This window comes from Raphanus sativus, chromosome 4 (genome assembly GCF_000801105.2).
Source record: "Raphanus sativus cultivar WK10039 chromosome 4, ASM80110v3, whole genome shotgun sequence".
Lineage (NCBI taxonomy): Eukaryota > Viridiplantae > Streptophyta > Magnoliopsida > Brassicales > Brassicaceae > Raphanus > Raphanus sativus.
The window spans coordinates 33,783,946-33,807,504 of record NC_079514.1 but is presented as its reverse complement, the minus strand read 5'-3'; the positions used below and the strand labels follow the sequence as shown (position 1 = coordinate 33,807,504).

The window sequence follows — 23,559 nt, the reverse complement described above, 5'->3', positions numbered from 1 at the left end:
AGAGCTCTTGGCGAAGGCGAGGGAAGCTCCTTGAAGATCGGGCCTTTTTGTGGAGACTCCGCTTTCTTTACCTCCGATACTGTTGTCGGTGGTGGAAGTCGGTGGTCCTGGTTTAGTCCCCCGGTGGTTCCGGTGGTGGTTCTTTGTGATGATTCAGCGTAGACTTCTGCATGGGATGGAAGTGGTGATTCACGATCCCGACGTGATTTGGGTTTCGGTTCCGGCGGCGGCCTCCGGCTCGTAGTGGTGACGTTGCCTCCTCCGTTAACACGCATCTTCGCGTTGTTGTGGTTTCAACACGTGGTTTGTGGGTTGGCGGTGTGAATTTTCGGCCTCGAGTTTCGGTTTGGGCTGGTTGGTTTGTAATAGTTTTTCGGTTTTGGTTTGGGTCCTTTATGGACTGCAAAAAAAAAAATATATATATAGACATAGTTCATAGTACTCGCAATAAATCTAGTAGCACTATTGGTCTTTCTTTATTTATTTATTTATTTTTTGAAGCAGTGGCACTATTGGTCTAGAGTCCGACATTTGCTAAAAAAAATTAAAACTCCCAAAAGACTTTGCACTGATGCAGCTGCGCATTTATACATTAGTAGTAATAAACACTCGTCGACCTTTTTCATTGGACGGTAATAAAGCTAGCTCATAACTTTAAAATCAATTTTGCTTTTAAAGAAATCAAGTTAGGCGCTTTGTCTTTTAACCAATTGCATTAAAATAAAAGATAGGGAAGAAGTGATGACACGCGTGTTGTTATGAGATGTTTAGTGAGATTGGATTCCTGAGGACTGAGGTGCTTTGTCTTTTAATCATTTACTCAAATTTCTTTTATAAACATTCATATTTTTTTATTTGAATTTCATGAATAAAATTTTTATTTGGAAAATAAAGCATTTCTCCTCTCCCCGTTGTCCAAAAACGTGTCTTCTCTCTTTTTTTTTGTGACACATCTTCTCATAAACTCATATCTGATCACGTTAATGTGATACAGAATCTGACATATTACGATATGAATGTGATAACTACTGTACTAGAAGTGCTGATCCTGATGACTCTGCTAATCATGTCATATTTCATTGCCTACTGGTATTACATGCATTGTTCCGAAGGTGATAACTCTGGTTACTTTAGTAAAACTTTTATGATGAATTTTAAGCAAAAAAAAATTATGATCAATTTCTGAAGAATTTTTTTTTTTGAGAAAAAAAATTCCGAAGGTGAATCTCTTTTTCTTTAAGAAACCAATCGTATACTTTTTGTGTCGTTTATAGGTGTATCTCGTTATTTTGCTCAAGAAAAAACATAGACTCGTTATCACTTTTTGAATTTAATAAAAAGAAATTGGTTTTATACTTTTATCTGTCGTCCTATAATTGACGTTTGAAATTCATTCTATTTTGTTCTAAATTAGATTACAGTTACTTGTGGATTCTTACTTGACTACAAAAACAATAAAACAAAAAATAGGTCGGTGGGTAATGCATGGTGTGTGACTGTTTGGAGATATACCATCACGTAAATTGACTACAATAGTCCTATCTGACATTTTGTTTCATATATCATCAGGAATGAACCGGCGTTTTACGGTAAAAATAGAAAACATAAAATATTAGCATTATAATACATTTAAATTTTAAATTTTAGAATATATTTTTAAACGTTTCTTTCATTTCACTGATAGTAAAAGGAGATTACAAAATTGTTACAGAAACTCGAAACGAAATTATTTAATAATCTTAAACTAAATAAATTTTAGTACACATCACATATATTAAATAAATTTATTTAGATCCTCTAATAAAATGTAATACTCCTTTCGTTCTTATTTAACTGACATTTTAGAAATTTTTTTTATATATATATATATATATATATATTCTTTTCAGAATTTAGGTAAAATATAAGACTGTGTACAATGGATAGTTGAATCAAAAGTTTCAATCGTTGAATGGTTTACAATAAAGAGTTGAATAAAATTAAATAGCTTAGGTGGATTAAATTTGTTGAAGACATTCCTGCTTCTTTGTCTGAATCGAGTCGTTTTAGGTATGGTGGTTAAACGAGTTTTGTCTCTCTGATGGTTGTTGGCTCCGTTCCGGCTTCTTTTCCAGCAAGTAGATTGAGTTTTATTTTCAGTTATGTGTTTTCCATGAAGTTTAGATAGTATTTTGGATGTTATCTCTCTGAGTAAATTAGTGGACTCTCTGGTGGTCAGGTCATAAGCTTGTAGTGTTTTCGGATTCTTGATGATGATGTGAATGTTTTTCTATCTGTAGCTGCCGGTGTCTTGTTGTGTGTATGGGATAGTTGACGGGTTTGACCTCATTGATCTCCACATCTGTTGAGATTGGAGTGTTTTTTTGTAAGGCTTTTATTGAGGCATAACTTGGACGCAATGAAGTTGTGTCGCCGCCGTATCCGGAAGATAATGTGGTCCTAGAATGGATCTATCTTACTGGGTTATAAAGTCTGGTCTCATTGGCTTGGAGAGATGTGCTCTCTGTGTTGTAGAGGTTGATGTTATCGTTCGGTTGGCCGAGGCCGACAACGATAAGTCTCAGTAAAAAGCTTTTGCAAGCTTAGTGCACTATTATCATGGAGCTTTGAAATTTTCTTTTGTAGTAATGTATGTGTTCTTGTTCATTCATCATGTAAGTTATCCTGTATGGGTTCTAGTTGCATGTTCGATAGGCTTTAGTTTGTATCAGTGGTTGTACTCTTTGGTGAATGAATATTTTTCAGACTGAAAAAAAAACATTCAACATGGTTGAATCAATTGAAATGAGGACAAAACTGAATATGTGTCATTAATTAATTGGAGAAGTCAGTTGTAGCTGTTGTTTTTACATCCAAATAATTTGAGATCAATTATGTATTGATAAATAATTATTTTTATTTGAAAACTTTATATCAAAATTCATAATTTTAAAACTCTATAAATAGAGACTTATTTCATTTGACTTAGACAACAAATAATAAATCCATTTTCAAACATATAAAACAAGAAAAATAATTTATTTTAAAATTTATTGAAATTTTTTTTTTAGTTTCAATTTGTTCTTGTTTTAAAAATTGAAATGTTTGTGATTAAAGAAACTTTAAAGTTTTGTATGTGCTTTAAAGTTTTATTATCTAGATGTATCTTCGTTTGTTGTGTTGTGTGTTTGCATCATGTTGTATTTGAAGTTTTGTAATTTTATTTGCTTTAATAATATCAATTATTATTTTTAGAAAATAGTTAAGAATATAAATAAATGAATTAAAAAAGTTTATGAATATTATATTATTTTCGTTATTTAGTTTAGTTATAATCCAAAATTATTATTGACATGTGTTTATTAAATTATAAAAATAAAAATATGAATTAAAATGGTGGGGTATGATATTGAATTTTATTAAACAAAACTATTGTAGATATAAGATAATGCAGAATGTTAAAAGTGAATATTAAGATGTTGAACCAATGTAGATAGTCAAAGAGAAAGTGACTTGTCTTACCATTATATTACGAGCTGGAATAAATTAATATGTAAAAAAGGTTATAATAGATATTATGCAAGTTACCGAAATTTGTGTGAAAATTTTTAAAAACGTCATTTAAAACAGAACAACGGGAGTAAGAAATAAATTGATCAACATAACTAACTACTAATTCTTTTTAGAACACTAAAAATGGAATACAATCAAAATTTACTCTAAAACATTTTTAAAGAATAAACTAAATTATTTGTGGTCTCTCCAAAATTTAAGTTTATAAATATTTGGTGATAATGCAATACAATTTCAAAATAGTTAACGAGATGTTATATTCGAACTAAAGTTTGATTATCCTGATTGACCTAACCATATTTGCTATTTTTCGATTTTCGCCTCCACATACAAATCTTCTTCCATATATAAATAAATATCAAAAGATCTTTGAGTAGGCCGCCAAAAGATTATAGGGAAATTGAGTGGTATAACACCAAAAAAAACCACAACTCATTCACTAATCAAAATAACACTCTCTCACTTTTTTTCTCTTCCTATCTCTCTATCTTCTTTCTACAAAACCAACTTCTTTTTTTTTCTTGGCTATTTCACATATAAACCCAAGATTATAAGAACAAAACTTTTGGAGAAAACCAAATTCGAGTGTTACTGCTATCTACACAAAAAAAAAATCTCTCAAAAGTGAAGTGTATAAACGAAAAATCTAAATGCATTTCACAATCAACCAAAAAAATTCACTAAACAGAAAATTAAATTTTGATTGGAAAAATATCTAGAAAAAAATTGCCAAATGGCAGAAAACAACTACATTATCTATTTGTCATAAATCTCTTTTTGGTCCGTTTTAAATTCAGATATCTCTCGTCAACTTTAATGATTCATATAAATTATTTTAAGTGTCCAAAAATATGGAAATTATAAAAATGTACATAAATAAGAAACAATCATATGAAAAATAATTTGGTTGACTAAATATTAGTGAAACATAATTTCATTTTTTGATCTACGGAGATCATAAAACAAAATCTACTATTTACGAACATGTAGATTGTAGTTTCGGTTAATACATAAATATCTGCTGTTCGTAGATCCTGAAATATACCTAGTGGTAATCATTCTACCACCGCATAATGAACCGGCTATGATTTTCCTTAGGATCTAAACTACATAGATTTCTCTTAGGATCTGAACTACAATAGATTTCATGCCTAATGTTTTCTCGATATCTACTGACACGAAATCAGAAAATCTATCTATATACCAATAATCTACAAAAATAATATTTTGTTATCTACTCAAATACTATATCCTACTACAGACGTATTACACAATCTATCATATCTATAATCCACACAGGCAGCATAATGTATGTTCTGTCAAATTCGTAATATAAATATTTTCTAAATCTCTCCAAAATATGTTAAGAGAATATATTATACATCTTTGTTTTCCAAATTTTTCTATTTCCTAAAGTACTCCCTCCGTTTCAAATTATATGTCGTTTTGGAGCAAAATTTTCGTTTCAAAATAAGTGTCGTTTTATGATTTCAATGCAAAATTTATTGATTTTTTAATCTAATCTATTTTCTATTGGTTGAAATCTAATTAGGTGTATTGGTAATGATATTTTTATCTAGTAAATATACAAAATTAAATGTTTTATTAATATGTGTGCCGAAGTCTAGAACGACAAATAAATTGAAACGGATGGAGTATTTTAGAGAACGTGATCAAAAATTGATTTTGTCTCTTTTTGTTTTTTCTGTTTTTTTTTTAACTTTGACTTCTTTTTTGGCAATTAAATTAACAAAAAATCATTTTAGACTTAAATTAGGAGTTTAATTTGGTTTACAAAAAAACTTATAGTAAGTAGACAATTTATACCTCAAAGTCTGATATAGGGACAATATACTAGTTTTTTTGTTCTGTATTTACAAATTTCCCAATTGTCCGTTAAATGTGAATATGACCGACATTACATTTGTGATCTGGATTTGCATGGCTGTAAAGTCAAACATAACACGAGCTTTTGGAAGATTGCAAAAACTAGCAGAGTAAAAGGAGATTCTCTTCGTTGCAAATTTAAACAAGATACTGTTATGATCAGGGACCCCTATGATTATGCCACTCACGCACAGGTATAATGGAAGGGGGGGGGGGGGGGGGGGGGGGGGGGAAGAGAACCAGCAAAAACTAAGAAATGCATTAATGTATGAACGATCATCTAAGAAAAGAAAATGGTTTTAAATCATCAAATCTATATATATATTTTTTTTGCAACTTAAAAAATCTATATTTCCAACACACGAGATATGGATCACCATCGCATTGGAGCTGTTGAAGAATTGATTATGTGTAACATTTCATGCAAATGAGAACCCTGGCTTTGACATATTCTCCAACAGCTTTTAGATTCCGCCCCTCCAAAACATAGGCATAATTAATGGCTTATTTACAGCAGTTTTGTTCATCCTCTTTTGTAATGTCTACTATATTTTTTTTGCACTTTCAGAGTACATTAATTTAATAGAAATTATAACTTCATTCTTAATTTAAGTATTTTTAAGTTTAATTTATTTAAACTTGTGAATATTATTTGTTTTAATTAATAATCTAAAAGTTAAAGATTAATTTTAAGAAAAATTCAAATCACTATTCTATATAGCTTTTTTAATTTGAAAATTTTAGATATAGGACAATAATTTATGAGAAATGTCATTTTTAGTTTATTACATGTGTCATTTATATTTTAATATTAATTTTGTGAAATAAAGCCAAAGCGTTAGTTTGAAATATTAATAAATTCAGATTTTATATTTGTGAAGAATGATTTTTAATACAAACTAGATTTTTATCCTTGTTTTTAAAGCGCATTGATACATTATATATATATATATATGTCACTAATATGTTAGGTATGAGTGTAGTGTTTTCGATTCGGTTCCAGATTGTTCCCAACCTAGTTCTTTAGAACCAATCTTATAAACCTCGTGAAAATGGCTCATGTTAGGATTACCCGAAGAACGAGCTTGGCAAAATGGCTTAAGTGAAAGGCCCTTTGTTTTTTTTTCATTTGGTTCTAATTCGATTAGAATTTTATTTCCATTCAAGAGATATAGTAACCGTTGGTTATTTATAGATTTTGGTTTGATTCAGTTTTGTTATTTTGATTTTAGATTTTGTCAATGATAGAAACTCGATAAAATTTGAGGTTCAATTTGTTTCTAGTTTGATTCCTTTTTTTTTGATATTTGAATAATTTTGGCATACTCACATTTTTATTTTTTTGAATGAGATATAACTCGGATAAATTCAAATATTTAAGATAAAAAATAGAAAAATATACCGATGGTTCGGTTCTATAAAAAAAATTAGGACAATTTTAAATATTTTGGATAAAAATAATAGAATAATCATTTTGGGTAATTCGGTTTATAAGTAGCATTTTTAGAATATTTAATATTTTCATACTAAATATAATTAATATTTTTAAGTATATAAACTGTATTTCGGATACCAATTTGGTTCTCAGTTTTGTTTCGATCTAGTTTCAATTTTCTGTTCTATAGATATAGGAATCATTTTGATATTTTATGAACACTGATTCAGTTTTGGTTTTGTTTTTTATGTTTGTTTTTGATCTGTTTCAGTTTGATTTTTGGTTTTCTTTTTATATGCTGATACCCAAATCTGTTTGTATAATTATATCTTATATTTAAACTTCTTTTTAGCGTTAAATTTTATAAAAAAATATTAAGATTTTATTATATCAAATTCGTCCAAAAGTCCAAATTTTATGCAAGGAGTAGAGAGACACACTTTCGACTTTTGAACTTGTTCCAATCCCTATACCAAGAGAACTGGATCATGTAGGATATAATACTCTAGCATTTGTAATTTTTCTACATTCGACAATTGGACATATTCAATCTCATGTCTATACCTCTTATAATGAAGGAAAAAAGTTTCCTGGCTACACAAAGTTTACATTAATATGGTGGAAATCATCCAAAGTATCAAAATGTGTCAACAACTACACGAAATTGATGTTAATACATGCCACATGTACGAAGTAAATGATAATACATGCCACATGCCACTTAGTTTCATCACTAGTACTGTTGGTATCCCAGTCAAACCTCATCCGGATACTATAGCTTGCACTAAGCTTGATGAGGCTAAGATTTTTTGTAAAAGTTGATGTCTCAAAGGTTTTACCAAAGGAGATCACTTTTTCGAAAGGCGGCAAGAGCTTTACGGTCAACTTCTACTATCCTTGGCTGCCTGCTAGGTGTAAATTGTGTGAGAAGTGGGGGCATAATGAAGGTGTCTGTGGATCGAAAGGGAAGGGGAAGAAAAGTAGAAATGGTACTCCAACTATAAAGAAGGTAGGGAGTGTTGTACTGAGTCCACAGAGTGAGTTGAAAGAGAAAGGTTTTGAAGGAAGTAATAGTAAAGCGACTGATGTAGTTGAGGTGGGGTTGGATAAAGATGAGGTACATAACGAAGAGAAAGAAGGAAGAGTGGAGACGACTTGGTCTCTGGTATCACCAAATAAATCAGGGAGGAACTTATTCAACTCACCTCAAGGTAAAGAAGTGGAGATTTCAGAGTCTAAGTTTTCAGTGTTGAGTATTGATGAATCTGAAGAGGGTGAGATTGTAGTTGAAGATAAGGTCGGCTCAGTGGTTGTTGAAAGAAAGGATATAGATGATCTTGAGCTACATGATGAGGAATTTGAGGAAGATATAGATCAGCAAGTTCAAGAAGAAACTAAAGTAGGGAAAAGAAGGGGTCGGAAGCCTAAGCCTCAGGATGATAATCCAGGGAAGAGTACTAGGCCGGTTCGACGTAAACACTGATTCATGAAGAGTTTCTTCTGGAATGTGCGCGGTTTCAATAAAAATTTAAAACATTCCGTTGTAGAAGAGTGGGTTAGAAGTAACAGAATGGGATTTGGTTGTATCTTGGAAACTAGAGTAAAGGAAAGTAAGGCGGTGAACATTATAAAGAAGGTGTTCAAAGGTTGGTTCTCTATAACAAATTATGAAAATCATCGTGGTGGGAGGATTTGGTTGCTTTGGAAGGATGATGTGCGTATCACTCATGTCTACAAAACTAATCAGCTGATCACTTGCTCTGTGGCGTTGCAAGGGCAAGATGAGTTTTTCTACACTTGTATATACGCAAATAATTTGGTTGAAGGTAGGAAGGAGTTGTGGGAAGACTTGGGTAATCATCATGATTCTCGGCTTTTTCAGAACAAGGCATGGTTACTTGTAGGAGATTTTAATGAAATTTTGGATGCAGAAGAGAGTTCTTGTTTTATGGAGAGGGGAAGTATACCAACTGGTATGAGAGATTTTCAGAGAATTGTTCTTAAGTGCAATTTATCTGATATGGGATATCAAGGTCCCAAGTTTACCTGGTGTAATAAGAGAGAGGAGGGTGTTATCTGTAAGAAGTTTGACAGAGTTCTCATGAATGATATGGCGTTGCAAAGATTCACTGGTGCCTATGCTACGTTTGAAGCTGGTGGTTGCTCGGATCATTTGCGATGTAAGATCCAAATCCTTTCTCCTAATGAGGCGATTCGAAAACCTTTTAAATATGATAATGCTATGGGAAAGCTGGATGCATTTCTGCCTATGGTTAAGGAATTTTGGGACTCCACACAGCCGTTACATCACTCTACTTCAGCGCTCTATAGATTCTTAAAGAAGTTAAAGGGTTTGAAGCCTCTAATCCGAGTCTTGGGCAGGGAGAAATTAGGCAATCTTACAAAGAAGGCCAGAGAAGCGCATCAGGAGCTGTGTGAGAAGGAAAAAAAGACTCTTTCTAGTCCGAGTGAAACATTTATACAAGAAGAAGCAGTGGCTTATGAGAAATGGCTCCATGTTGCAAGTCTAGGGGAAGATTTCTTAAAACAGAGATCTAAGCTTCATTGGTTGGAGATAGGTGATCAGAATAATAAGACTTTTTATAATGCCATCAGATCTCGTCAAGCTCAAAACACCATTAGGGAGATTCGTTGTATGGATGGAAGTTTAGTTACTCAGCAGAAGGATATAAAAGAGGAGGCAGTAAAGTTCTATACGGAGTTTCTTAATCAAATTCCTGCGAGTTTCTCCGGGACTTCTACAGATGAGATTAAAGAGCTTCTAGATTTCAGATGCACTGATGTGGATTGTAATATCTTAGAAGCAGAGGTAACAGCTGAGGAGATCCAGAGAGTCATCTTTGCTATGCCTTCTAATAAATCACCTGGTCCTGATGGTTTTCTCAGTGAATTCTTCAAAACTTCTTGGTCCATTTTAGGCCCGGATTTTATTATTGCGATTCAATCGGTGTTCAGGTATGGATTTCTTCTTAAGGGGGTTAACTCAACGATTCTATCTCTGGTTCCTAAGAAGATGAACTCTCTTGAGATGCGGGACTTTAGGCCTATAGCCTGTTGCAATGTGATTTACAAGGTGGTCTCGAAAATAATTGCACATAGGCTAAAGCTGATCCTTCCGAGGCTTGTGTCTGAGAATCAGTCTGCGTTTGTTAAGGGTAGGCTTCTGATGGAAAACGTTCTCTTAGCGTCTGAGCTTGTTAAGGATTATCATAAGGATGCAGTCTCTCCTCGTTGTGTGATGAAGCTGGATATATCGAAGGCTTTTGATTCAGTGCAGTGGGAATTTGTACTTCAGAGTCTTGAAGCAGTAGGTATGCCGAATAAATTCATTCACTGGATTCCCCTCTGTATTTCTACTCCTTCTTTTTCGGTCCAAGTTAACGGAGAGCTGGCAGGTTATTTTCAGAGCAAAAGAGGATTGAGACAAGGATGTTCTCTTTCACCATACTTATTTGTGTTATGCATGAATGTTCTGTCCCGAAAAATTGATAGAGCTGCAAGAGATAAGATTTTCAAGTTTCATCCGAGTTGTCAAGCCCTTTCGCTTACGCATTTGTGTTTTGCGGACGATCTCATGGTTTTTGTGGAAGGCACTAAGGATTCAATTGAAGGAGTTCTTACGGTCTTCGAAGGGTTTAAAGAATGGTCTGGTTTGAGTATAAGTATTGAGAAGTCGACTGTTTATATGGCGGGTGTTAAGGTGGAAGAGAAGAGTAGAATTCTGGAGAACTTTCCATTTGCAGAGGGGTCTCTGCCGGTTAGATATCTAGGATTACCGCTTATGACTCAAGCTATGAGAAGACAAGACTATTTGCCGTTGGTGGAGAGGGTGAGAAGTAAGATCAGTACCTGGACGAGTAGGTATCTGTCTTATGCTGGCAGACTTCAATTAATCTGTTCAGTTCTTATGAGCATAATCAACTTCTGGGCTGGTGTGTTTCGTCTACCTAGTAAGTGCATGAAGGAGTTGGAGCAATTATGCTATGCTTTTCTATGGACTGGACCTGACTTGAAATCTACTGGAGCTAAAGTTTCTTGGAAGGAAATTTGTAAACCAAAATGTGAGAGGGGTTTGGGGATTAGGGCACTCAAGGAAGTAAATTTAGTCTATGGACTTAAGTTGATATGGAGATTTCTAACGGGAGTGTCGTTATGGGGAAAATGGATCAACGGCTATCTTCTAAAGAGGAAAAATTTCTGGGCAGTGAAAGTGCAACCCAATGTGGGTTCTTGGATGTGGAGGAAGATGTTTAAATTGCGAGAAACTGCTAAAAGGTTTTACAAAATGGAGATAGGAGATGGTTGTCAAATATCATTCATGTATGACTGTTGGTTAGATAAGGGTGTGATGGTTGATCTGTTGGGAGAAAGGGGTTCAGTAGATATGGGTATAAGGAAAGAAGCATCTCTTGCAGAAGCAGCTCTGAGGTTCAGAAGAAGAAGAAGACATCGTGTGGAGGTCCTAAATGATATAGAAAATGAACTAGATTGGGCTAGAGCAAAGCTTTGTAACGATAGGACACTACAAGAAATATGAGTATTGATAGCAGTTCGCGGTAGCACGAATTCACCAACTGCTATTAAAAGTGTCAAAAACTGGATCTTAACTCTATCGTAGCATTTAATCGACGCTATCCAGAATTTTCATTAAGCGGGAAATCAAAAACCCATTTTAGAACCATTTTTTTAGGTAACACTTAGAAACCGCCAACACTTACCAAAATTTTGGTTTTGACATTAATTTTATTTGTTTTTGGGAAAATTGTTTTTTTTTTGCTAAGCGCTTTCTTCCTTCCAACAAAAAAAAAATCATTCATCGAGGCTTGTCTACAAAAAATCATTCATCATTCATCATTCATCATTCATCATTCAGTTCGTTTCACTCAATCAATTGATCTCAAATCCAGACTCGGCACAACTCCGGCGAGTTTCCCCACCTCTTCCGTTCTCAATCCAGTGACGCTTCTATCCGACAATCCTAACCCTATCTATTCTCTCTGCTTCTGCGAAACCCTAGATGTTGGAGGGGAAGAAGACCTGCTACTCTTCAATGGCGGAAGAAGAGAACACTAATGCTATCCGGGTCTCAGAAGACGAGAAGTATGGGTTTAAATAGATAAAGCTAATCGGGGCAAGTGACGAACCTGTAGACGGTAAAACTTCCTCTGCCTCTCTCTCTCTCTGTCTCTGTTGAATCCAATCTCATCTATATTTCTCCATCGCTGCTTCTGCGTCTTTCTCAAGTTCTGTCGCTTCTTCTTCGTCAGTATGAGTTTTCTGTTAACAAAGTAAGCTTTCTTTGATTCATGGACTCTAGAGGTCGTCAATGTCTGCGTCTTTTGTTACCAAAGTAAGCTTTGTTTGATAGCAGCAAGTCCAATTTCAGAGTAAAGATTGAATCTTTGATCTGCTCTTTTGATATAATCACACGATTCATGAGGATAAGTTGCAGGAATCTATAGCTTTGTCATGAGTTTGGTGGGCGTTCATGATATACTTAACATAATTAAAAGTTTTTTTTTTCTTCAGGTCTATATTGAATATTGTAACAATGGTAATGTTGTGGAGGTGACTGGCAGCTTCAATGGCTGGAAACACTGAGTGGGACTGGAACTTGAAACATCCAAGTCAGTCGGGTCAGTATTGAGTCCTGACTCTTTTTAACATTTTACCTTTTAAAGCTTAGATCTTTAAATGCATTAGCTTTTGAATCATTTGATTAGGAACTTGGCAAGTGGTAATAACTGTTTTTACAGGTCGAGGCAGAGAAGGGTGTGCCTAGAGATGATCAGCTGGTGCTGAAACGACACACCAGTGCTTGTAGTGCTTCTTGGATTATTACTCACGTTCTGTTTGGTGGTTTGCCTTTTCCTTGTGTGAGAAAGTGGGGTTATGTGGTGCTTGAGCAATCCATATTTGTCCAGGGTATGCATTGAAGCGAGACGTGAGCTTCTGCAACGAGAGGCGTTAGCAGTTAGATATTTTGTGAAAACATTGATGTCATATAAGGCTTGTTTTGGTTAATGTAATAGTACTTTTTATGTATTTTTAGATAATTTATGCAATAAAAAGGTTAAATGTATTTTTTGGATAATTTATGTTTAAAAATTAAGTTATCATTTCTATTTTATAATTTTAGGGATATATAATTTTAACAAAGTGACTAGATAGATTTATTTTTAACCCCTAAACCCTATTTATATTTTTAACCCCTAATTATAATCATAAAATTTAAACTTTAAAATTTTCTATGAAAATACAGTTCAATGTAAATATACTAATGCAACCTAGATCTATCTAATACCCTAAATCTAATACCCTAAACCCTAAAATTTAAACTTAAATGATATACTAAATAAAATACTTTCAGATTTTTAAATCCAAAATTTAAACTTAAACCTTTAAAAGTAATATGATAAAAAATCCAACACTAATAATAAATTAGAAAAAACAAAAAACATTTTTTTACATCAAATTCTAAACCCTAAACATGCCCTAAACCCTAACTACATATCTCAAACCATATATCTTAAATTCCGTTTTATACATAAATCTTCTACTTTAAACATTTTAATCTAAAACACTCAAATTATATATCATACAGAAATATTGAACTTTAAACATTATAATACAAACCCTACTTATAACTCCAAATCTTATATCATATTCCAAATTCTATATAACAGATATTAAATCATAACATTTTAAATTTATAACGCTTATTTTATACTAAATAATGAAATTATACAAACTATGAAAATTGAATACTTATTCCTAAATCTTAACCCTAGTCCCTAAAAATATAATCTCAAATTTAAACTATAAACACCAAAGACTATATCTTAAATCTGCACCCTAAATTTAAAACCCTAAACTACATACCTCAAAACACTATATTCCAAACCATAAATTCACTAATCATTTTGTTAATTTTATATCATTAGTTTTATAAAACTTAAATGAATAACTAAATTGTTATATAAAAATTAGTCAAAATATGATTATAATTACTCAAATGATATCTATCAAAAATTTTAAAACCAAAATCTTCATATAACATTAAAATCAAAATATAACCATTAAAAACTTGTAATTATTCAACATGTCTAAGCTTTTATTCAGAATCTCGAAATTTAAATTGCAATTTTATTACTTTCTATAGATTATGCACTTTAATAATTAAACTAAATAACAAAATAGTAAAACCCAAAAGAAACACTAAAGCTTTAGTTAAAAAAAACACTAAAGTAATTGTCAATCCGTAAACTTCTTTCTCATTGGTCTCTCATAGAAGGGCAAGGATTACCATTTATTAGATCACAGCCGTCCATTATTCATCATCCAACGGACACAAACAAAGAATAGAGAAGAAAGAAAGCAATCCTAGTGATTCTTTCCTATTGGCTAATACAAGAAAGTGGAGATAACTTCTTTTCTTAATCTTAACCGTTGATGAATTTGATCTAAGGGACATAAACACTTGCTTTTTTTTTACTCTCTCTATCTCTGCTCCTCTCATCTCCTACTTGTCGTAAACCTGAAAAAAAAAATCAAAGCTCTTTTCTTCTTCTCTGGAATAAACCCTAAGAAACCCAGAAAAATTCTCCATCTTTTACGAAGAACTTCACTTCTCACCTCATTGATTCATGTCTCAAGCCCAAGCGAATCTCCAATCAAAACAGAATCTGACATCGACTAAGCCATCAAGTAAGTTCCTCACCAGGGCTCCAATTAGGGTTTAGATTCGTAATCTCTAGTCTGTCCTTTTGATCGATTTGGTCCTTTTGATTCGTTTTTTCAGAGGTAGTGAATGATGACGACGAGGTTTCGTTTGAATCTTTTTTTGTATATGTTTTAAAACTCAGATTCACGGATAAGCAGAAGATGAAAAACAGCAGGAGACGGAGAGAAGAGGCGGAAGCAGAAGAATCAGCAAATACGGAGAAGTTTCAAAGATGGAGGTTGTGGCGGCGGAGGAGGCAGAGCGGAGGAAGCAGTGCGGAGGAGGCGAAGCAGTTGGCGATTTTTTTTTTTAGATCTAGTTTCTAAACCCGGTTTGTATGTAAACCGGTTTAATTTGTAAACCAAAATTGTAATCTGGTTTAATTTATAAACTGAAATCAGTTAAACCAAATTTTTAAGATAAACCGAAATCATTTATAAATGGATTTAATTTATTTATCGAAATCAGTTGTAAATCAATTTTCAATATATAATCAGATTAAATCTCAAAATTAATAATAACAATCAATTTAATTATATATTTGTCAGAAAAATATTAATTTTCTTTTATTTTCTTAGCATTGAATATATGTTATTATAAATTACTTTATAACGAAATAAAAATGCCATAGAAAATAACGTAATAGCTAAAATAAGTGGCTATTAAAACCGTTTAGTATAGTACATAATAAACGCTATAGTATATCTACTTTTTATAGCACACAAAAATACGCTATGGTAGGGGAGGGGGTCTACCATAGCTGCGGCTGTCAGAGCGTTTACAAAAACGCTACGAAAACCCTATGGTAGCGTTTTTCGTGTGCTACTAATACCGATTTTTCTTGTAGTGGGAGAGATGTCAGTACTTGGAAAGGGAGATCGAGCTATAAGACAAAGTTCTATACTCAGGAAACTTGGTGGAACATGAGAGATTCCTCGGCTCAAGTTAACTGGACTCGATGTGTTTGGTTTCCTATGGTTACTCCAAGATTTGCGTTCATAGCCTGGCTTGCGTTGCAAAATAGACTCTCGACAATGGATAGGATCTCAAATTGGTGTCAAGCTGATACCACTTGTGTTCTTTGCAAAAAGGAGGTGCAGTCTCGGAACCATTTATTTTTCAAATGCTCTTATTCTGCTCATCTTTGGAGTTATCTTACTGGAGGCATGTTGGGGGTTCATTATTCGGAGGATTGGTCATCGATTATCACACTTATAACAGGAGGTTCTCTTGATAGAAGGAAGCTTTATTGTGTCAGATATGCTTTTCATGCAGCTGTTTATGCGATTTGGAGGGAGAGAAATGGAGTGAAGCATGGGGAGAAGGTTTTAGCAATGTCTGTTCTAAAGAAGCTTACAGAGAAGGGAGTAAGAAACAAGCTCGGTCTAGTGGACAAGAAGGGTAGGAGGGGGATGGAGAACGTTCTCCAGTTCTGGTTTCAAATGAGAGGTTAAATTCTCTACTTTAGAGCCACTGCTTGTGTTGTGAGGGTTCTTTGGTCTGTTGAGGTGGGTTTCTTGGTTGGAGTTTTATCTGGTGTTTGTCCCCTAGTTATGAGTCTTCTTACTCTTTTTCCTCATTAGAGTTTTGTCCCAATTTGGATTTTTTCTAATGTGGGTTTTAATGAGGAGAAGCTCATAGCATTCCCAAGCTTGTATTGTCTTGGTCAAGCTTGTGGGGGTTTTTGGGAGTCTTATTGGTTTTCTTAAAGGGGTTTGTTCTTGGGTTGCTTTTATTTTCTTGTAGCAAAAGTAAATAGGTTTACACTTGTTGTAATAAGGCTTTTTTGATTAACAAAATTTAACATTTATTCAAAAAAAAAAAATATGTTGGCAACATCACAATCGGGTTTAATTGAACTTAAGCTAAGTTAATAGGGGCAATCCGTAATTTATGAAACTTAATAGATTTTATTGATTTTATTAATAAATTTAATAATTATTAAACTTAATTAAATTAATAATCTATTAAACTTAATAAACTTAACAAAAATAATAGATTTTAACTTAATAAAATTATTAAACTTAATAAAATTACAAATTATTAAACTTAATAAACATAATAAATAACTTAATAAAATTATTAAAATTATTAAATTTATTAAACTTAATAAGTTTATTAAACTTAATAAATTTAATAAACTTGATTGATTTTATTAATAAACTCAATAATTATTTAAAATTAATAAAATTATAATTTATTAAACTTAAGGAAAGTTTTTAACAGATTTATTCAATTTATTAAATTTATTAAATTTTTCCTGAAGTTTAATAAATTATAAATTTATTAAGTTTAAATAATTATTAAGTTTATTAATAAAATCAATCAAGTTTATTTAATTTAAGTTTAATAATATATTGAACTTAAGGAAAAAGTTATTATATTTATTAAATTTATTAAAAATATTTCCTGAAGTTTAATAAATTATAATTTTATCAAGTTTAAATAATTATTAAGTTTATTTATAAAATCAATCAAGTTTATTAAATTTATTAATTTTAATAAACTTATTAAGTTTAAAAAAATAATAAGTTTAAAAATGGTACTGTTATTAAGTTAAAAATATTATTATGTTTATTAAGTTTATTAAGTTTAATAAATTTGTAATTTTATTAAGTTTAATAATTTTATTATGTTAAAAATTATTATGTTTGTTAAGTTTATTAAGTTTAATAAATTAGTAATTTTCTTAAGTTTAATAATTATTAAGTTTATTAATAAAATCAATTAAATTTATTAAGTTTCATAAATTACGGATTACTCCCATTAACTTATCTTACGATCAATTAAACTCGGTTGTGATGTTGCCAACATATTATCATTTATTTCGTACATGTGGCATGTATTAATATAAACTTCGTGTAGTTATTAACACATTTTGATATTTTTGATGGTTTCCACCATATTAGTGTAAACTTCATGTAGCGAGAAAACTTTTTTCCTATAATGAACTAACTAATAAAAAGTGCTTCATGTTTGCATGTGATAAGTCAAACTGACAATTCACTGAACGTGAAGATGAAAAGGTATTGAAGATTTGAAGGTGCTCATGCGAGGCCTGATCCACTGCTTTCATTTTGCACACTGAAAATGATTTAGAGTCAAGAAAAGGCCGTGTTGATCATCTGGAGAAAGAGGAGGGTTCACATCTTTTCATTAGGCGAGAAAGTAGTTTAATACTCTATAAATTACATGTTCAATGGACCCAACATCCGACTCGATGACTACAAACCTGAATCGATATATGAACCCGAGCAAGATAATTTTTTTTTAACTCGCCATCTTCATCAATGGAAGAGGAGGGTTCACATCTTTTCATTATATTCCGTAATTTTTTTTCCACTACAAAAAATATTTAAGAAAAATAAAACTATAGATTATTTTTTGGATTTAATTACACCACCCAAACAGACACTTCCATCTCATTTTAGTTCTTTTTTTTTCAAGTTCTAAGGCACTTGTGAAGTCTTTGTTCTCAGCTGTTTTATAATCTGGATGACAGAGAGCCAACAAAAAAACATCACCAGTCCTGTTCTTTATGTGAACGCTGCGAAGCGACAACGGCCGAAAACCACACGGCAAACACACAGCAAAGCTCACAACACTGATAAAACAACGCCAGCCTGTTTTTCTTAACACTGCGGCTGATTGTGAAAAGTAAAAAGAACGCTGATATTTTGTACTCCCGGCAATTCACTAGCGACCATTTTAATTTTTTGTGGCGTTAAATTTACTTCCATAGCAGTGTTTTTTTCTTTTTCGCTAGGTTGGCGTTCACGAGAAGAACAGGCCTACCATCACATTTCCCCAGCTTGAACGCTGTATTTCGTTTAATAGGAAACTTAGCTTTCTAGTGAACGTATTAAACCCCCCCACAACACATCATATTTGAGCGGCATAATTGCAACTTTCAGGCCTAAAAGACATGCCCAGAATTTCCTGCAAACAAATGCATGAGCTATGTAAAAGTTCTGATCAGGAATACGATCGATTTATGTGTTTCTAACTTTTATTTTTTTTTAACATCAACGTTTTCTTTTTCTTAAGAAATCTTAAATAATGACATTTATTTATGTGAAAAATTGTTCATTATTTTGTTGCAAATAAACATGTAAGCTGTAACATTTTTGTACTAACAATGTTTTAATATAATCTGCTCAATTTCAGAAAAATGTTTACGATGGTTATTTTGTAATGAAAGAAAATATATTTATAATGTCAATCAACGAAATGCCTACATATTTTATATTTTCTTTATAATTACTGTATATGTTGTGGTCGTCCACATTTGATTAATAATTGAGAAGTTGAAACAAACTAGTGTAGTACCCCTCTTGGATTATTGTACAGATTACTGAATTAGTATCACATACAAAAAGAAAACACATGTTTTTCTTTTTACTTTTTGTGAAATACTACAAAAAATGAGAAACTTCTAACCAAATCAAGTTAAGAAAAGAACCGAAAACGTAACTCATATATATGATTTTTGTGGCGATCTGTATAAAGTTGATGTTAATGCTGATATAAATGTGTGATAGTGTGGTCTAAGAGACAACTCATTTTCACCGTTTGTGGTAAGGTGGGTTTGTTTTCATAGTGGTTAAGTGATCGGATGCTAGCTTGATAAGGTGACGTAGGTTCCAAATGAGTGGTCTAGGTGATACTATATCTTCACCCTTAGAAGTTAGATCACGAGTGGTTAAAACCTCTGTTGAGGCAATGTGGTTAGAATTTGATTGTACTAATTAATCTCTTTGGTCAATGAAGAAATTGATGATTGAGTTAAAAAAGGAGTCAGTGCGTGAAAAGATAAAGTCTACGACGTCATTCATAGGTTGTCCGGGATATATCACGATATTCATCAGATCCCAAACATTCACAATTAAGTTCGCTAATTAAGGGACTAAATTCACTAGATAAAACTACTACTCTGTTAAAATAGAAGTACTCATTGAAAGAAACATTATTTCTTGTGTTATTCACATAATATGCCATTGAATCAAGCATGAAGTGAAGAGAATGGTGATAATACATGTCAAAATTGACAAGAAAGAGCCCTAGAGTAATTTCTATGTGTTTGCAAAAGAGACTGCCAGTTCAGCTATTCTTAGCTTTCCCAAAAGGTGTTGTAGACATCACAGATCAACAGAGGTGTTAGAAAAATATGGGTGAATTCTCTCCAAATATTTTTAATCTGTCAGAATAATTAGTTCATCTGACCTCTTTTTTTTGCATTTACTTTTGTTTCTCTAAATTTGACACATATACTATAGACGTTGCAACTCCTCTGTGAGGTCTAAAGATATATCTATTTTGGCACCATAGTACTTACGTTATCTACTGAGTCACATTCATGATTAATTGTTTGTGTTTTGACTAAAAACATTTGCTGCTCTTAAAATGTTAAATGCAGAACATTGTCGGCATACAGTTGAATCTTAATCTGTCCAAATTTCTTCTGCATATGCTGTATATGGATAAGCTCATCTACTATGCAGGTTAAATCCATCTCAATATAATCTTCATCTTATACTTATAGTGTTTTCTTCTTCATCATCTAAATTAATTTAACTGCTATGCTTGAAATTAGTTTATTTGTCGATTGTTTGTGCCAGTTAAATGGTTTGAGAGAACTCAAGATTAATGAACACAACATATCTATATACTATGGAAATGATAAACATTATTCTGTGTTAAGAATTTTGAAGCTGACTTGTGGACGATTTTTGAGCATCTTATACTCTAGAATAATCTATTTTACTAGGATGATTCGAATAAGAGGATCTCCTCACTTAAATTTCTGGTTCGGTGTGAGAACTGATTTGATGTTTCCCCACATATAGTTACCTTTTGTGCCTGATGAAGCAAAATCACGGCATAACTTGGCACTGCAAATGTCAGCATATTGGCAAGACATCCTTGCTTCAGAAACAGGTATGTTATTGGCCCTCACTTTGGAAGCATGTATTTTATGATGGTATGCAACTTTACAAATCCACACGAACATAGAAACATTACAAACTTGATCTCATGTCTTTAAGTCTCAAAATATCAAAAATGAATAAAACAAGAAATTCATTGAGTTTTAGGTTTTTTAATAAAATAAATATCAAACATGTGGACCTGTTTATTTTATTTTTCAAAAATATATATTATAAATTATTGTTGTTGTATATTTGTAAATTAGTTTATGTTATATAATATTTGGAGCTGTTTTTTGTAACTCTCTTATCTATTTAGTGGATTGCTTTGCTGGTTGTGGTTGTTGGGTTTTTTGGAACCCTCTCATCTATGTAAAAAAACTTTAGTACTCGAATAATTAATTTAATTGTGGTTAATGGGTCGGAACTCAGAAAATAAAACATATGGCTTAATAGTTTTGAGTTTTGACTCGGATTCAAATCCTCAAATGCTTGTTTTAGAGAAAATAGTTATGGTGTTCAAAAATGATTTGGTTTTATGTGGGCCTACTAATAAACCATGTTCTCATTGGTATCCCATGAACTATGAAGTATGAACTATTTGTATAGGCTAAGGCCCTAAATGGTAACACTTAAAAAAAAATCGGTATGATAAGCTAGGTTCATTTATTTAAGGGATCCCTCTATTTAATTATGCCTAACACCTTTTTTTTTGGTAAAATGTTAAATATGCCAACACCATTTGCTTACCCGTCGGGACTGTCTCTCGAAATTTTATTTTTTGTCGATTTGTCCGATTTTTTTTTAAACTTTTCAACCTTATCTGCGACTAATCTAGTTTTCTATCTTCTACTATTGTTTAATCTAAAGTTATAATGAAAACCAAATGATTCAGGATTCAGCATTAACGAAGGGTAAAAAACTGACCTAAAAAAAGACAAAGTGAAACAAAATGTACGCAAGTGTCCTAAAAGAATTGGACTTTTGGATACCTATTCGGGTTTGACTCGGGTATATTCGGGTTTCCGGTTTTTTGAGTCAAAAATTTAAAATCTTAAACTATTTCTAAATTTTGGTTCGGGTTGGATTCGAATCTTTGTGTTCGGTTCGAATTCGGATAACATATTTAAATTATTTAAAATTTCATTATATACTTTAAATTTTTCAAAATCTATAAACAAAATAAAATATCTTATATAAATTGAATAACATCTCTTAAAATGCCTAAACTTAACATATAAATTGATTCTAATTGAATATTTTGATAGAAAGTCTATATATATTTAAAATATTTTTGGTGTTTCGAGCATACTTTTTAGCTATTTTAGACATTCAGTTTTGATTATTTGTATATATTTACAAGTATTTTAGACAATTTAAAAACATATTATATATTTTGGATGTTTTTAATATACGTTAAATCTTAAAGTAGTTAATATATTTATGTTTATAAATCTATTTCAGATATATTTGAGTATCCAAAATATTTCGGTTCGGAGCAGATTCTTTAAATCTCAAAATTTTGAATCTATTAGATATTTAATCAATTTCGGTTCAAATTCGATATTACCTTTTCGGATCATATTTGATTTGGTTCTTGAGATTTTTTGCCTAGGCCTACGTTTTATAGTTGCCGGCTTTGTATCCGAATCTTATATATTTGTTTTAAGTTTATCAATGAAAATTTTGACGGGATAAAAAAGAATTTAAGATGAAGAAGGGTCAAAAAGAGACCAAAGTTGAAACAGAAATGCAAACGTGGCCGAGGTGGTTACTGGTTCTAACTGGTCTTTGCCTCATCCACGGTCCCAACAGGAAGTTGATCTTCATATATATATCACCACTATTACTCTTCCTCTTCCAACTGATATTGCTGATTCTTATGATTGGATTGCTGATGATATGTCTGTTAACGTTTTTAGGTCTAGTAACACTTGGGAAGCTTTGAAACCGCGACACGTACCACAGGATTGGTATGATATCGTCTGGTTTAAAGGATCACTGCCGAAGCACGCTTTTACAATGTGGATTGCCAATTATGATAAGCTACCAACAAAGGCAAGACTAGCTTCATGGGGAGTACCTGTCTCACCGTTGTGCTCTTTCTGCTCCAAGGAAGAAGAGTCCAGAGATCATCTACTGCTATCATGCGATTACAGCCAGCAAGTTTGGAGTGAAGTCTTTGCTAGATGTCAACCTCCGGCCTCCACTTTTACAAAATGGGCGGAGCTGCTCTCATGGATTCGACATCCTCGATCCAAGCGGGCTGCTCTGCTCAGAAAATTGGCAGCGCAAACGGTGGTCTTCCATCTTTGGAAGCAGCGAAACAATCTCAATCACAACCAGATATCACTCCTGCCGATAGATGTTTTCAAGAATGTTGACAGGGAGCTGAAGAATATCATCTCTTCTATGAGAGAGACTAAAAGCTTCAAGAACCTAATGGTGAAGTGGATTCGGTAGACAAGTCTACTGTTTTTGTGCTTTATAAAATGTTGCATCTTGTTTTTTTTTCTTTTTTGCCAAGATGTTTCAGAACCAAAAAATTACTCCTGTAAAATCTTCATTTTCATATATGATATTTAAAGTTTAGCAAAAAAAAAAAAAAAAGACCAAAGTGGACAAAAGGACACGTAGGTGTCTCAAAGGTTTAAATCCAATTTGTTTCGTTCTTCACAAAACTCCAACCGTATCACATGTTCGAACTTCGAACACATGAACTCGACAAGTTCTCTTCTGCCACCTTTTTTTTTCTTTTTTCTTTTGTAAACTGACCCTTTTTTTTCTTCTGCCACCTTTTTTTTCCTTATGCAAAAAACACATGATTACGTTAATCGAGATTTCTCTAACATTTTATACAATTTATGCAGTACTCAAGTCAATTTGGTGTATGCATTAGCGGTCCAAATAACTCTTTGGTGTATGCATTAGCGGTCCAAATAACCCGCGGACCAATTTACTCGAGAATTTAATTATTTGTAAATTGTTTTTCTTTCAAAATTAGCTAATCGTTTATT

The 23,559-nt window shown here is 32.3% G+C and overlaps 2 protein-coding genes and 1 long non-coding RNA gene across 3 annotated transcripts; all 3 read left to right on the top strand.

Annotated features, from left to right (window-relative positions):
* The first annotated feature begins 11,592 nt into the window (after positions 1 to 11,592).
* Positions 11,593 to 12,977, top strand: LOC108851821 (uncharacterized). Its single transcript, XR_001949397.2, has 3 exons — positions 11,593 to 12,048; positions 12,425 to 12,531; positions 12,652 to 12,977. It is a non-coding gene; the product is annotated as an uncharacterized LOC108851821 (long non-coding RNA).
* A 2,375-nt stretch (positions 12,978 to 15,352) lies between these two features.
* LOC108834397 (uncharacterized) lies at positions 15,353 to 16,072 on the top strand. Its single transcript, XM_018607732.1, has 2 exons — positions 15,353 to 15,423; positions 15,466 to 16,072. Exons 1-2 carry the CDS (start codon positions 15,353 to 15,355, stop codon positions 16,070 to 16,072), a joined length of 678 nt encoding a protein of 225 aa, XP_018463234.1.
* A 6,181-nt stretch (positions 16,073 to 22,253) lies between these two features.
* Positions 22,254 to 23,005, top strand: LOC108834396 (uncharacterized). The gene is made up of 2 exons (XM_018607731.1): positions 22,254 to 22,360; positions 22,465 to 23,005. Exons 1-2 carry the CDS (start codon positions 22,254 to 22,256, stop codon positions 23,003 to 23,005), a joined length of 648 nt encoding a protein of 215 aa, XP_018463233.1.
* Positions 23,006 to 23,559: the final 554 nt, after the last annotated feature.

Bases quoted from the DNA above. Each gene is read 5' to 3' on its own strand.
- LOC108834397 (XM_018607732.1), top strand. From the start codon at position 15,353: ATGGTAGGGGAGGGGGTCTACCATAGCTGCGGCTGTCAGAGCGTTTAC. The intron at 15,424-15,465 runs GTAGCGTTTTTC...TTTTTCTTGTAG, and splicing joins AACGCTACGAAAACCCTATG to TGGGAGAGATGTCAGTACTT.
- LOC108834396 (XM_018607731.1), top strand. From the start codon at position 22,254: ATGAAGAAGGGTCAAAAAGAGACCAAAGTTGAAACAGAAATGCAAACG. The intron at 22,361-22,464 runs GTTGATCTTCAT...TAACGTTTTTAG, and splicing joins ATCCACGGTCCCAACAGGAA to GTCTAGTAACACTTGGGAAG.